The sequence below is a fragment of the Melanaphis sacchari genome, unplaced genomic scaffold, assembly GCF_002803265.2.
Source record: "Melanaphis sacchari strain LSU unplaced genomic scaffold, SCAv2.0 Contig63_pilon_pilon, whole genome shotgun sequence".
Lineage (NCBI taxonomy): Eukaryota > Metazoa > Arthropoda > Insecta > Hemiptera > Aphididae > Melanaphis > Melanaphis sacchari.
In genome coordinates this window covers 328997-342278 of record NW_020271454.1, presented here as the reverse complement: position 1 = coordinate 342278, position 13282 = coordinate 328997, and the positions used below count along the sequence as shown (strand labels likewise).

Here is a 13282-nt window from a genome sequence, read left to right as displayed (position 1 = left end):
AGTTTGATTTTTCAAACAGTCGTCGATCGTTTGTCATGTGAATTGCATCTTCAGAATTTAATCGGAAAATAACTGACTGTATCGTAGTTTTTGCAATAATAGTTTTTGGCAAATTATGCGCTTTTTACGGTCTTTCTCTTCAAAACACGCAGTTATTCGTGAAAATCCTAAAACGTGCAAAAAAATGCAAAATAAAATTGAATGTATTTTGAATGTATTTGATTTGTGTCATACAAAACGAATTTATTAATGAGTCTGCAATGTGTACCGACTAAATGAAAAAATATGCAAAAGTCATAGACATCCCCTTACCAGCTAGTCATAAGTATCGGGCGGGCGTCACGCGAACAGATTCCACTACGGAACAGAGATAAGTACGAGTTAACCGGCCGCCGCCGCGCGAATCGATGGTGACGATCCGTAACATGGGCCCCTGGTAACACGATATCGATTTTAGGGCGTGACTTACGATCCCTTCAGATATTTCCAATAATCAGTGATGAGACGGAGTGAAGGGGGTATGCGAGTACGAGAGAGTGTCCCGGCTCGAGCGGTCTCGTCTCGTCTCGGACGGCACTAGACCACTCGGAGAAGGTTTTTATGAACGCGAGTCGAAGAACACGTCGTGGTACGACGCGAGGAGTGTAGGAGTGTAATCGTAAACTTTGAAATAGCGTAAGGCGCGAATAATAATTTTTCGGGAGGGCAAATATTTATTTCTTAGATACCTCGTATAACCGAACGGAGCAGCAAAAAACGTACAACGATTTTACAACGTTTTATTTATTTACTTATTTTGTGTACGTCCAAGCATAATTTTTAGAATAGAAAAAATCATTTCAGTTAATAAGTCGGTTACTCAACGGAGTACTTTACGTTACTTGAACTTCGGGCGGTCAAGAATAGAAAATTCGGGGTACTTTTAAAATTATTACGGGTTTGGAAAAAACGGGAATATTCAATAGGTGTCTACATCTTCGCATAAAATAAAACTTAAAAATAAATGCAATGTTCCTTATTAAGTTGTTATTAAAGTAAACTAAAAAAATCTAAAATATAGAAACACAATTTTTTCGTTCAAGAGCGTAAGAAGCTTAAACTGCATATTCAAACGTTAATTGCTGGTAACGTTAGTTTTGCTATTTCTTTGTAATTCAAAGAAACATTAATCGTAGAAACTCTCATCATTCCATTACTATAACGGCAAATGTACGTAAAGTTACGTCATAGGTACGCTTATCGTTAATGTCTATAAAATTGTGTAGGTCCCTACGAGTTACGGCAAACTGTACAAATTTAATTAGTAATACGTATTAACAACAATTATTATTATCGAGCGCGGTTTCAATCGATCGTATATAAACATAATAAAATAATTATGGAAACTAAAAATGCATTATTAAAAATAATAATAATTGAAATACCAGTTAAAAACTGTAAAAATTTAAAAATATAAATATATTGTAAGTATAATAATAATAATAATAATAATAATAATATTACTAGTTCATAATATTTGAACCCGATAGTGGTTCACTTAATCCTAAATCGCTGAAATTGAAATCACCCAGGTTAACGGTACTTAAGTAACTAAATGTTATTTTAGACCCTGAGCAATAAATGTAATGGTTTTTAAACGATGTACTTATTTGTATTTTGGTTTTTTTTTTGTGTCATCGTTATTGCTGATATAAGGGCCAATTGGTTTATTTCATCTGGTATTCTGGTCATGACAAAATTATTTTGTCACGATTCATTAGATTCCTATTATTACTATATTAATTACAGAATGACGTTGGTAGTAAAAGATTCAATTGAATATTACTTACAATCATCAGATTTTTCGAAGTAATATCATGTTAAAGAAAAGTTAAATCTTGATATTTTTATTTTTTTAATCATTTTTACTTGGGTAGCGTTCGTGAGTATATTAATGATAATCCTATAACCGCATATGAATATTTTATAGTAGAATAACGTATAGGCTGTATAAAATAGATATGAGTGCCGTAATTACCTTCAAGAAATTCTTTGCTAATTCAGAATCTTCATAATAATATTTCACGTACTTGTATACGATTATTAAATAAAAACGCTGAATAATATTAGTATATATTTATTAAGCTCAATAAAAATACTTCCGATATAATCTATAATCACGGCAAGAATATTAAGGCGTAGTATTCGTAGTGATATATATTATTATAATTATAATGGGCATTCGTGTAGCAGGTGATCTACTACCTCTTTTTAGGTGTATCAGGTGATCTACCGTAGTATACAAGGTGTAATTGGTGATCTACAATTATTATATTATATTATATTATACTATTATTATATTATATTATATTATACTATTATTATTCACACATTATCGCAGACCGCAGTGGGACAGTATTGCGATAACGATTAATGACATTTACAATATGACTACGAGTCATTAGCAATGTTGCTGGATAGGTTAGTTTCAAATTGTTCGTTGGTCGGAGATTGTCTATAATGCGTGCGTTTGAATTTTATAAAATAATTGCTGATGAAAAATCAACTGTAAATTTTTTACAACTTCACAATTTACTTCCGAATTCTGATTCTGAAAATATTCCTCCTAATAACAGGAATAGAAATTATGGCAAACGAGTAGAAGGACCTTGGGTTTTTGGAATGTGTTGGCGGCATGATGGTTTTCTTGAAAAACGTTTTTGTTGTTGTTGAACGTCGAGATAGAGCTACACTTATTTCAATTATTGAAAAAGAAATACTCCCAGGAACAACAATAATGTCAGATGAATGGAAACCATATACAATTTTACAAAATACAGGTTATAATCACTTGACTGTAAACCATTCTAAAAACTTTGTCGACCCACTAACAGCAGCCAACACCCAGACAATAGAATGCGTTTGGTCACATCTGAAAATGAAAATACTTCGAAAAATGCATGGCACTACATCGGAACTTTTACCTCGACATCTGATTGAAACATGGTGGAGATCAATTAATGTTGAAAATACTTTTTTTAAATTTTTAAATGATATTAAAAACGTTTACTGTAATTGAAATTATTATTATATTTAGCTAATTATTTTTTATTTTTATATTTAACGAATATTTGTATAATATGACGTACTCGTAATAAAAAAATATAATGTGTTTTTATACTATTAAAACGTAGATCACTCGTCCTGAATTCGCAGATCACCCCTCTGCGGTAGATCACCTGCTACACGAATGCCAAAAATGTTTGCAATAATAAGAGTTTTATTTAATAAAAAACATGCATTATAATTTGTACGTTTGATATTATTGAATTCGTATACACGAGAACAATTTTTGAATAATTTGAATTAATTATATTTTGAATGTAAATTCTTTATTGGAGAGGTACCTAATAAAGTGTATTATTAGTAAAAAAAAAATAAAAATATTGCATTAAAAACAATCGCTCTCCCAGGTGAGGAGGTGAGGATCGAACTAACATGACCTTAAGGTTGATTATATGATTTACACCACCTAGGCTCACTTAAGACTTCAAATATTTTAATTCGTTTTGTACGAATTAGTTAACAAATTTTGTGAAAATATTAAAAAATTTAAATAAAAGTAGTTATATTTAGATTCTCAACAGACCGATAAATGTATTAATTTTTCAATGATGTGGGTTTTTTTATACATGTATACAATATAAACAATAAGTAATCGAACATTTTTTATGATTTTCAACTTTAAAGGCGTGGACGTGTGGTTTAAGATAAAAATTTGGATATAATTCGTACTAAAAGGAGGTTAAAATTAAAAATTGTAAGGATTCAGGTTAGGTTACTTGGTTTCAGATATTTGATATTTTTCAAAATAATCAGAAAATTCAAAATACATTTGGTGTCGATAGGACACTATATGAGTGTATTAAATTTAAATTTAGTGATCTATTGACTATCATTGTACACAAAAAACAGTCCTAAGCGGTGATGGTCTGATAGTCTATAACAAACTATAGGTACTTCATTTCATGTGTTTTGATATAATTATTTAAGTAATTTATTTTACTTTTAAAATTAAGGTAGGTTGATATAATTTTTCATGAAAATATTGCATTTATTTATTATAAATTATAATTATTCTAAAAATATATATATTTAACATTGATTATATAGCGATTTTATATCAATATTGAATATACATTTTTATCATATTATATCAACTTTTACAGCATCTTACTGTAAATACTGTAAAGCAGTAAAAATAGATCAATCGTATAAATAGATAATATCTTAAAATAAATAAAAAATGTTATTGCGTATAATAAAATTTATGATCATATTATTCTATCTAATAGTATATATTAATTCATTATTTGATAGATAAGTTTTAAGTTCCTGCGAATAATGTTTTTAAATTTTAACAAAATAATTAGCATATTATTGTTATTTATTGCTTAAATAAGTAATTTTATGCAAATTTTAACTTAAAAAGTTTATAAAAAACAATTGTTATTATTAAATATAATTATAAATTTTTTAGATTTTATGATTTTTGTATGAACTACTTATATTAAATTTACAAAACTAAGATATAAAAAGAAAAGTTTTTATAAATTTCTAACTATCACATTTTTTAGCGGTTTTAACTTCAAATGCATCAAAAAGAATATTGTGCTTATGATTTGTAATATTATTATACATAACATATCAATATAATATATAAGAATTATATAAGAAAAAAATTAATTATTTTAACGTTTGATAAATATATCAAGTATCTATGGTTAATGGCTATTCATTTTTGAGTTATACCAAATAACAAAACTTGATTTTTTCAAATAATGAATAGCGAATATACGTGAAAGTTCTTGGTTTTTCTAAATTTTAGATTCTGATCGGAGCAATGAATGAATATATTAATTTTACAAGGACGCGTGTGTATTTTTCAGTTCATCTAAATTTTTTTGGGCAATAAAATGCTTTGATTATAAAAATGAGGAAGATCCTGGTAGCAAAGTGGATTTAGTTGGTATTTAAGGAGTCAAAAGTAAAAAATAATACTTTTCTTGTAAACGAGAAAAAAATAGATCAGCAAGTAAGTACCGTTCTGTTGTACATTAGGTGTCCATTGGGTTACTATATTATATAGGTGTGTTAAATTTGAAAATTTAATTTCTACAATGTTTTTTATAGGTTGTCCCTTTTGAAACCATAAAATTTAAAAAAATGTGTTAAAACAATTATATTTTATAGACATTTTAAGTTTCAATTTGGACGAAATTACTTATTTAAACAACAAATCACAATATGCTAATTGTTTTGTTAAAATTTAAAAATATTATTCGCAGGAACTTAAATTTTATGTACTTTATATTATTATAAATTTAACTATATGCAATAAAACTTTTAATTTATTTCGAAATATTAACTATTTTTGTTACCATGAATCTACTTTTACTATTTTATGCTGTTTACTATTAACAGAAGAATATTATTAAATTTTGAATTATGTAAGTTGATATAACAAGGTATAAAATATATATATTGATTATAATAATACTAATAGTAAATAAATGCAAAATTTTACCTACCTATTTTATTATCTTAGTATTAAAAATATAGTATTTAGTAATTAAGTATTTAAAATAAATTATTTTAATAGCTATATATATATAAAAAAATAATAATATTAACATATTACTTGGTGATTTAGCGTGTAGACCAGCGGTTCTCAACCTAGGGTACACCCAGGGCTGGATCAAAGGGAGGAAGGCTAGGGGGGCTATAGCCCCGGGCCGCAAGTTGAAAGGGGCCACAGTGTGTCAACTCATTTTTTTTCAAAACATTATTATAACTTATACATTTTAAATTTATGTCATATGAAAATGGACTATGGACTTGAATACTTCATTACCGATACACAACACCCAATTATAGATATAGTGGTCGTCATTTCTTGCAACTCGTTATCGTCGTTATCGAACGGGTTTCCGGCCGATCCGTCAACGCGATAAATATAATTGGTTAAATTTATTTTTTAACCTAGTACATTACACGTTATATGAAAGACAAACACGTACTTTTGCAGCCCATAGGTGCAATACTGATTATGTTAGCTTGGACCGCAGACGCTAGCTTGAGATTTCCGATTGTTTATTACTTTATTATCATATAATATTTAAAGCTCCTTTTAAAACGTTATAAATTTATTGAATTTATCTATCAAGTGTGATTTAATAATCATGTCTTTCCGAAAACATGAATCTGGTGCTTCAAAACGAAGACATCTCTAGCTATTCTTTCAATAGAGTGTAAATGACTATGAATATTTCATTTGAAAATATTATGAGACGATTTGCCCAAGAAAAATCTAGGAAAAAGTTTTTCAAACATAATAATATATAGATGAAAAATATATGTGTATATTTTTTTTATTTCATATGTCGAGAAATGTATAATATGATATAAGAATAAAATGTTATTTAAAAATAATGCTTTACTTATTTTAATTTATATTTATTACAAAAATTAATAAATCAGAATAAAAAAAGAAAATTGTTTTAGATGAAAAGGCCTCAATAAAAGTAATAGCCCCCCTTAAATTATGACCATAATCCGGCCCTGGGTACGCGTACCCCAAGAGGTATGCGATATCCTCTCAAGGGGTACGTGAAAAAAAATTGGTTAATGATGGTAAATGTTGAATTTGTGCCATAAATTAAAACTTAACCGTCAACTTATTTAATAGATATGGAGTATAGAATGTAACATAGAATTTTTTGTTATTTTTTATTTAAATATTTTAAAAGTAATTATGTAAAAAAGTTTAAAAATTATAATGAGGTGTACAATCTAGCAAAATATTAAACTTAGGGGTACGGAACGAAACAAAGGTTGAGAACCGCTGGTGTAGACTAATAGAGCGTAAACTGATATCGTTAAATTATACAGGTTATGAAGAAAAGTAAAAATAATTAAAACTAAAATGATAGATACTATTAGTTACTTAAGTTCATATATTGTATGGGAGGATAATTTTAAATCAGAGTTGAGGAAGGAAAAGGAACAATAATTATTTCTATTACGAGTCTTAGTTGATTCCTACAAGGAGCTTATTCATGATATTATTGCTAGGAGTATTTTAGATTTCAATTTATTGCGAACTTTAATGCGTGGGCATAAGAAAGCTCCCGGGACTCCTATTGGAAATCCTAACGTGCTGTTTCTAAACTAAAAAAATAAATTAGTAGTAACACTATTTGTACTGCTACCGCCAGAGGTTTCCAACTAGTGGAGAGGGGGAATTCCCTCAGGGGAGATTTAGAGTTGGCACGGAGGGGGGGAGGTATAGCGATGATGAAATTACGAAACTAATTATGTCATTTTTCATTTACAATGTGTAAAATTGAAATCACTATTTACATTTCCGGATTATCGCGCATCGATAACAATTATATTTTATAACAAAAGTGGATAGACCTTTTCATATTTAATCTAATATTGATAGGTACAAAGTATACACAAGAAAAATTAAATTAAACAACTTTACAATGTTTGAAGAACTTTCTCATTAAATGTACTTATCTTATTTATATTTATATTAATATTTTTTTTTTTATATTTAATAGTTTTTTCTTATACTTAATATAATTACTTCGTAAGTTGATTTATAATATATTTTTTAAATGATGAAAAAATGTAAATAGTTGTAAAATATAAGTTATTTTGTATAATTTATTTGTATGGCTAATAAAAAAAAAAAAAAGTCGCCTAAACTCTAATTTAAGGGGAGGGGGATGAAATTTTTGAAAATTTACACAAGAGGCATTGGATGAAAAAGGTTGTTAACTACTGTTCTACGTAAAGGGTATCATATTTATTGTGAACACGGACATATTAAGAACAACTAGGGCACAGTGGCGTAGTTATGAATTTGATTTGTTCTGGGGGGGGGGGGATATATAATTCATTGGATAAACATAAAGTGAAGGAGATTATAACCATGCCTTTATAGCCCTATATTGCATATTATATCCTTGATCATAAGTTATTACATAATATGGGTAATTTTATATTATCGAATATAGGTCAATGTATTAAATATTAAAAAAAAAAGATTTTAAGGGGGATCTATCCCCATATTACCCTTCTCTATAAGAACACCACTGCTAAGGTGCATGTCTTGTACGTCCGAGTTATCACTTGTTGGGCATGCTTACTCATAAAAAATAGATTTATATTTTTTACGACACAATTAACGCTATCTATGTATAAATAATCACGGGAATTAAATGAATAACTAGACGGATTAATATTGCCACCTACTACCGTACTCAGTTGTGATAGAGTATAGATAGCGTTTAAATCTTTTTACTTATGGTTGGTTGTGCAGTGTAGAAGGGAAAGAAATATTTCGGTAATCTTACCACCACCCCGCCAAACAGCTCGTAACCTGTCCATCCTCCTCGTTTCAATGTATATATACATAGTAAAACTGTTTAGTTTAACTGGCTGCACTATAATGGCTGACTGATTCATGTAGGCGTCCCATGCCGCTACGTATTCGTTCCGCTTGTTTATTATACGTAGTCAGATATCGAACTCGAACGTCTCCGAACGTTTGCTTGTTGACATCTGTAGTCCTACGCGTTTTGGCGGAAAATCTAACTAATCGATTTACACTGTTGATTCGGCCGTGCACTACTCATGTGATACCTCGTTTATAAGTACCTGTATTCAGTATATTGTCGAGCGTTGAATTAATGTAATATTTTATATATTAAACAATATTTCATTTGTTTAAAATAGAGAATATTCTGGTATGTAGTAAATATTAAAAACAATATGACAAAAATATAGAATATTGCTTTTCATAATTAATTCAAATAAACATTTTATACTAATGCGAAATAAATTAATAATTATTACTTTTTGACGGATTTCCTGCTAATCAGATAGTTTAGGAAAAATAATATAATTTTTAAAGAGAAAATGGTTTAGATATTAGTAATATTAAAAATCAACATTTTAATCCACACTCATTTCTCGGAAACAAAAAAATATTTATCAAAAACAGCAGTTTTTAGTATTATTATATCCAGAGAGAAGATTGCGCATTGGTTTTTAATTTTTTAATTTTAATCAATTTTTATACAGTCTTGTTAATTTTAATACATTTCAACATTTGGTACTTATTTTTTTTTTTTTTTAGAATATGGATCCTCCATCGGTGGCTGCTCCTAACAACGCTGATAATACTTTAAATAAATCGTCTTTGATTGGGACAAACATCAAATTGATGGAAGAATTAAACAAAAGAAAAGTTAAAATAAGAAGATTGGAAAGATCAATAAAACATAAAGATCAACAAATTTTGTCTCTTAGAAAATATATTTTACAGATGAAAAAAGAACATTCCATGCCTGACGACGATATATTATTAGATACATTCGGTAAATATAAACATTTAATTACTAATTGGTCTAGAAAAAAGTATAAAAATATTTTATTTTAGAATTAATTATTATTATAATAAAATAAACATATTTCAAATTGTATAAAACTATTGATTACTTTGACGTACACGAATACAATAAAAAAACTCGCAATTAAAATATAAAGCACTTTATTAGTACCACAATATACAGTGAGAAAAACCTACTTTTGACTCTTTATATTCTTATAATATAGCTTAACATGATTTTCTTGATTTCTTTATACTTAATTGTTATTGGCATATCAATATTTATTGACCAAAGAATTAAATAATTTATTGTGTATAATATAAAAATATAAATTATATATATATATATATATATATATATATAATACGATAATATGTATAGTGTATACCTATATAAAAATTGGGAAAATTCAACCTCATCGAAATAAATCTATTTAAAGTCGTCGATCAAAAATGTTGTGAACCACTGCCGATATAATAGTCTCGAAGATTCGAACCGTATAATAATATCGTGTAAGAGGTGTACGCCCGACATTTCTTTTAGAAAAACTGCGCATTTAGAATTTGGTGGATACATATTTATCCAGGTAAAATCATTTTAATGGTAACCTTTTTGGGCGTAACAATATGTTATTCTGATGCGAAAAGCATTGATATAGTAACAATAGCATTCCGTTAAAACATAATATTTTTTTATAAAAACAACACGTATAGTTTTACGTTTCAAACAACATCAGGAAAGTCATTTTATTTTTTTTTTTTTTTAATTAAATTGTCTGATAAATTAATTACCTTTAAAAATTTTAATTGACTTGTTCTATTACTTTTTTTTTTATTAGGCGTTTTAATAACTTTGTTGTTAAAAATAAATTAACTTACTTTCAATTGAAATTTATTTAAAAATATATATTTTTGGGGCTTAATAATAATGTGTTCAATACATTTAATAAGTATAATAACGATTGATAATATAGAATTATGTAAAATGTTAATTATGATAAATTATTAAAACACATTATTTGATTAATTATTTTAGATAATTAAGTATTATCTAAATTACTATGACTCATAACAAAATGTATTCTTATTAAAAATAAAACTTTTTTGTTATAATACGATAAAGCTATTAAACATAAATGTTACACAACTAGGGCTATTAGCGTTAAATTTTTAGAAAATAAATTTAAAAAAGAATTATATAATTTTACAATATTGTTGGTTTTAACGTTTAGTAGATTTAGTAATTGCATTGCTTCAAAGAATTCTATTGTGTTGATTTTGTTTTTTGGATTTGGACATAAACTTGTTCCGATGTCATGGGTTATGTTTAGTTCTTCTCTTTGTATTGATATATTCTGCATTCTTTTCAAATGTGTTTGATTGTGAGCGTGGTGACACATGCTTGGCATATGGGTGGGTCATCTATATCAGTGTTTCTTAACCTAGGGGTTGCAACACTTTTAGAGGTCGCCAACTTATAATTTAAAATTTAAATTAGTACAAAAATTAAAAAGCTCAGATAATAAAATAAAGTAATAAAAAAATAAAATCAATAAATACAAAACACTGTATTGTGTACAGTACTTACAGTATTGATTATTAATAATAATTAATGCAAGCATCTACATTTAAAAAAACTTAAAAAATGGAAAATTTTAAATGTTTATAAATTTAAAAGGAGCCAAAATATCTTGAAAATTATATCATGCTTATAAAATCATATTATTAATTAAAATAATAATAAATAAATTATTAATTCAAGTATGTTTTAAATTGCACTCAAAATACAAAATCGATTTTTTCAAAAACTAGATTTGTGTAAAAATTCCCATTTTTTATAATTTATCTTATTGTTATTCCCGATTATTAAAAAAAAAAATATTATGAATATTTAATTTTGACCTCATTAAAGTACAAATAATATCTAATTTTCTACACAAAACCAACCCTCAAAATTGAAAATCGTAGCACTATTTTGATTATTTACCGTATATACATATTGTATAAAAAAACCTACATCATTGTAAAATCAATACATTTTATAATTCTACTCAAAACCTAAAATTATTTCTTAATCGGATATTTTTGCTTTCATTTAATTATTTTATCTGTATTTTATTAACTAACTCTCATTATCATCACCAAATCTTAATTTAATTACTATAGTAAAATGCACCAACGCATTATAAAATGTTTTCGTATATTATTAATATTTATAAAATATTTTTTAAATTTTGATTCTTAGTATTTAACAATAATCGGAGTGGTTTGCTATGAAAATAATAAAGTAGTTATAAATACTGAAATTCGTTTAATTTGTTATAAGATATTATGTTAATTTCAGGTTTTGAGTGGAGTAATGAATGTATAGATTTTAGTGATTTTACAACGACGTGTGTATTGTGTGCTATAGTTTAATTTCAATCTGCAATCACCTTTTAAGACAGTAAAAATGCTTATATTTTCAACTTAGGAGGTAGTTGCTAGTAGTAAATTGGATTTAGTTGATACTTTGTAAGTTAAATGTAAAATTTTCAGCATTTTTCTCGATAAAGAAAAAATTAAGGGAAAACAAGAATTTTTAGGCTAAAACAATTTTGGACAAAATTGATTTCTTTTTTGTTATAATTTGAAAATAACCATTGAATCATGATTTTTAATAATTATTTATGATATAATTTACTATACATGATACAATTTTCAAAATATTTAACTATTTTTAGGTTATACATAATTTATATGACATAAACAATTGAAATCTTCAATTTTTTTTATAAATATCGATAAAAAGTTATAAGCTTATTCGAAATTGTTGAAAATTTAATACGAGATGTATATGGTTCTTTATAAGTTGTTTTCATATCTCTTACAAATTATAAAATTACATAGATATTAGATACAAGCTTTTTTTATGTATATTATATATTTGAAGTTCGAAATGATACGTATTTTAATGATTTAAAACGATGTTAATTATTTGTTATAATTTAAAAACATTATTTGAAAGAACTGAAAACTTTTATGGATATTACAAATTTCATTACATACAATGACATTTTCAAAATATGTAAATTAATGTTGAACTATTATTTATTTAAACTATATGGACCTATTCACATTATCTTAGTCTTTATAAAAATGTATTATTAACTTTTGAGTTAATAATAAATTATTATTAATAATGTATTATAGTAAAAATATATATTGTTATAATAATTAACTACTTATAAATAATATGTTTTCGAAAAAAATGAAATCAACCTACTGTAATACTAAAAGTTAAATAAATCACTTTAATTGACATATCAAAACATATATTATCAAATATATTATGTACTTAATGATATAAGCTGATTGGATGTCTCCGCTCATAATCGTTGTTTGCTTACAATCATAAATCATTGAATTCAAAATTAGCATACTCATAATAGTGACATCTAATTTACAGCAAAGCGATTCCCACTTGTTTATCTTTTTTTAAATTAAATACTGGAACGGTATTAAATTTATTATACTTTTAAGTAATATTGTAATTTAAAATTGTGAACAATTTATTGCTTATTATTTACTAAGAAAAGGTGGGCTGAAAAGTTCAAAGCTCGCAATCTCCTATATATGATGCTCTATACGCATAATTTTAAAGATTTTCAAATTTAATATTATTATAGTTTTAGTATTGTGAATCATATTTTTAAGAAATATTAAAATAAAATATATGTTAATGTTTTTAGAAAATATGAATGTCGACGAAGAAATTATTGATCCTCATGGGATGATGTATAGTATTACACCAGAAGACTCGGGAATAAAAAAGTAAAGAAAAAAAAATGCTGCTGCATG

At 26.4% G+C, this 13282-nt stretch overlaps 1 protein-coding gene across 1 annotated transcript in view; it reads left to right on the top strand.

Annotated features, from left to right (window-relative positions):
- The window catches only part of LOC112600325, a 17119-nt gene extending 3837 nt beyond the window's left edge, over window positions 1-13282 (top strand). Inside the window, exons 2-3 of the mRNA XM_025347524.1 lie at window positions 9191-9431; window positions 13174-13282. Coding sequence (XP_025203309.1) covers window positions 9194-9431; window positions 13174-13259 — 324 coding nt within the window. The 5' untranslated portion in view covers window positions 9191-9193 and the 3' untranslated portion in view covers window positions 13260-13282. The remainder of the gene's footprint in view (window positions 1-9190; window positions 9432-13173) is intronic.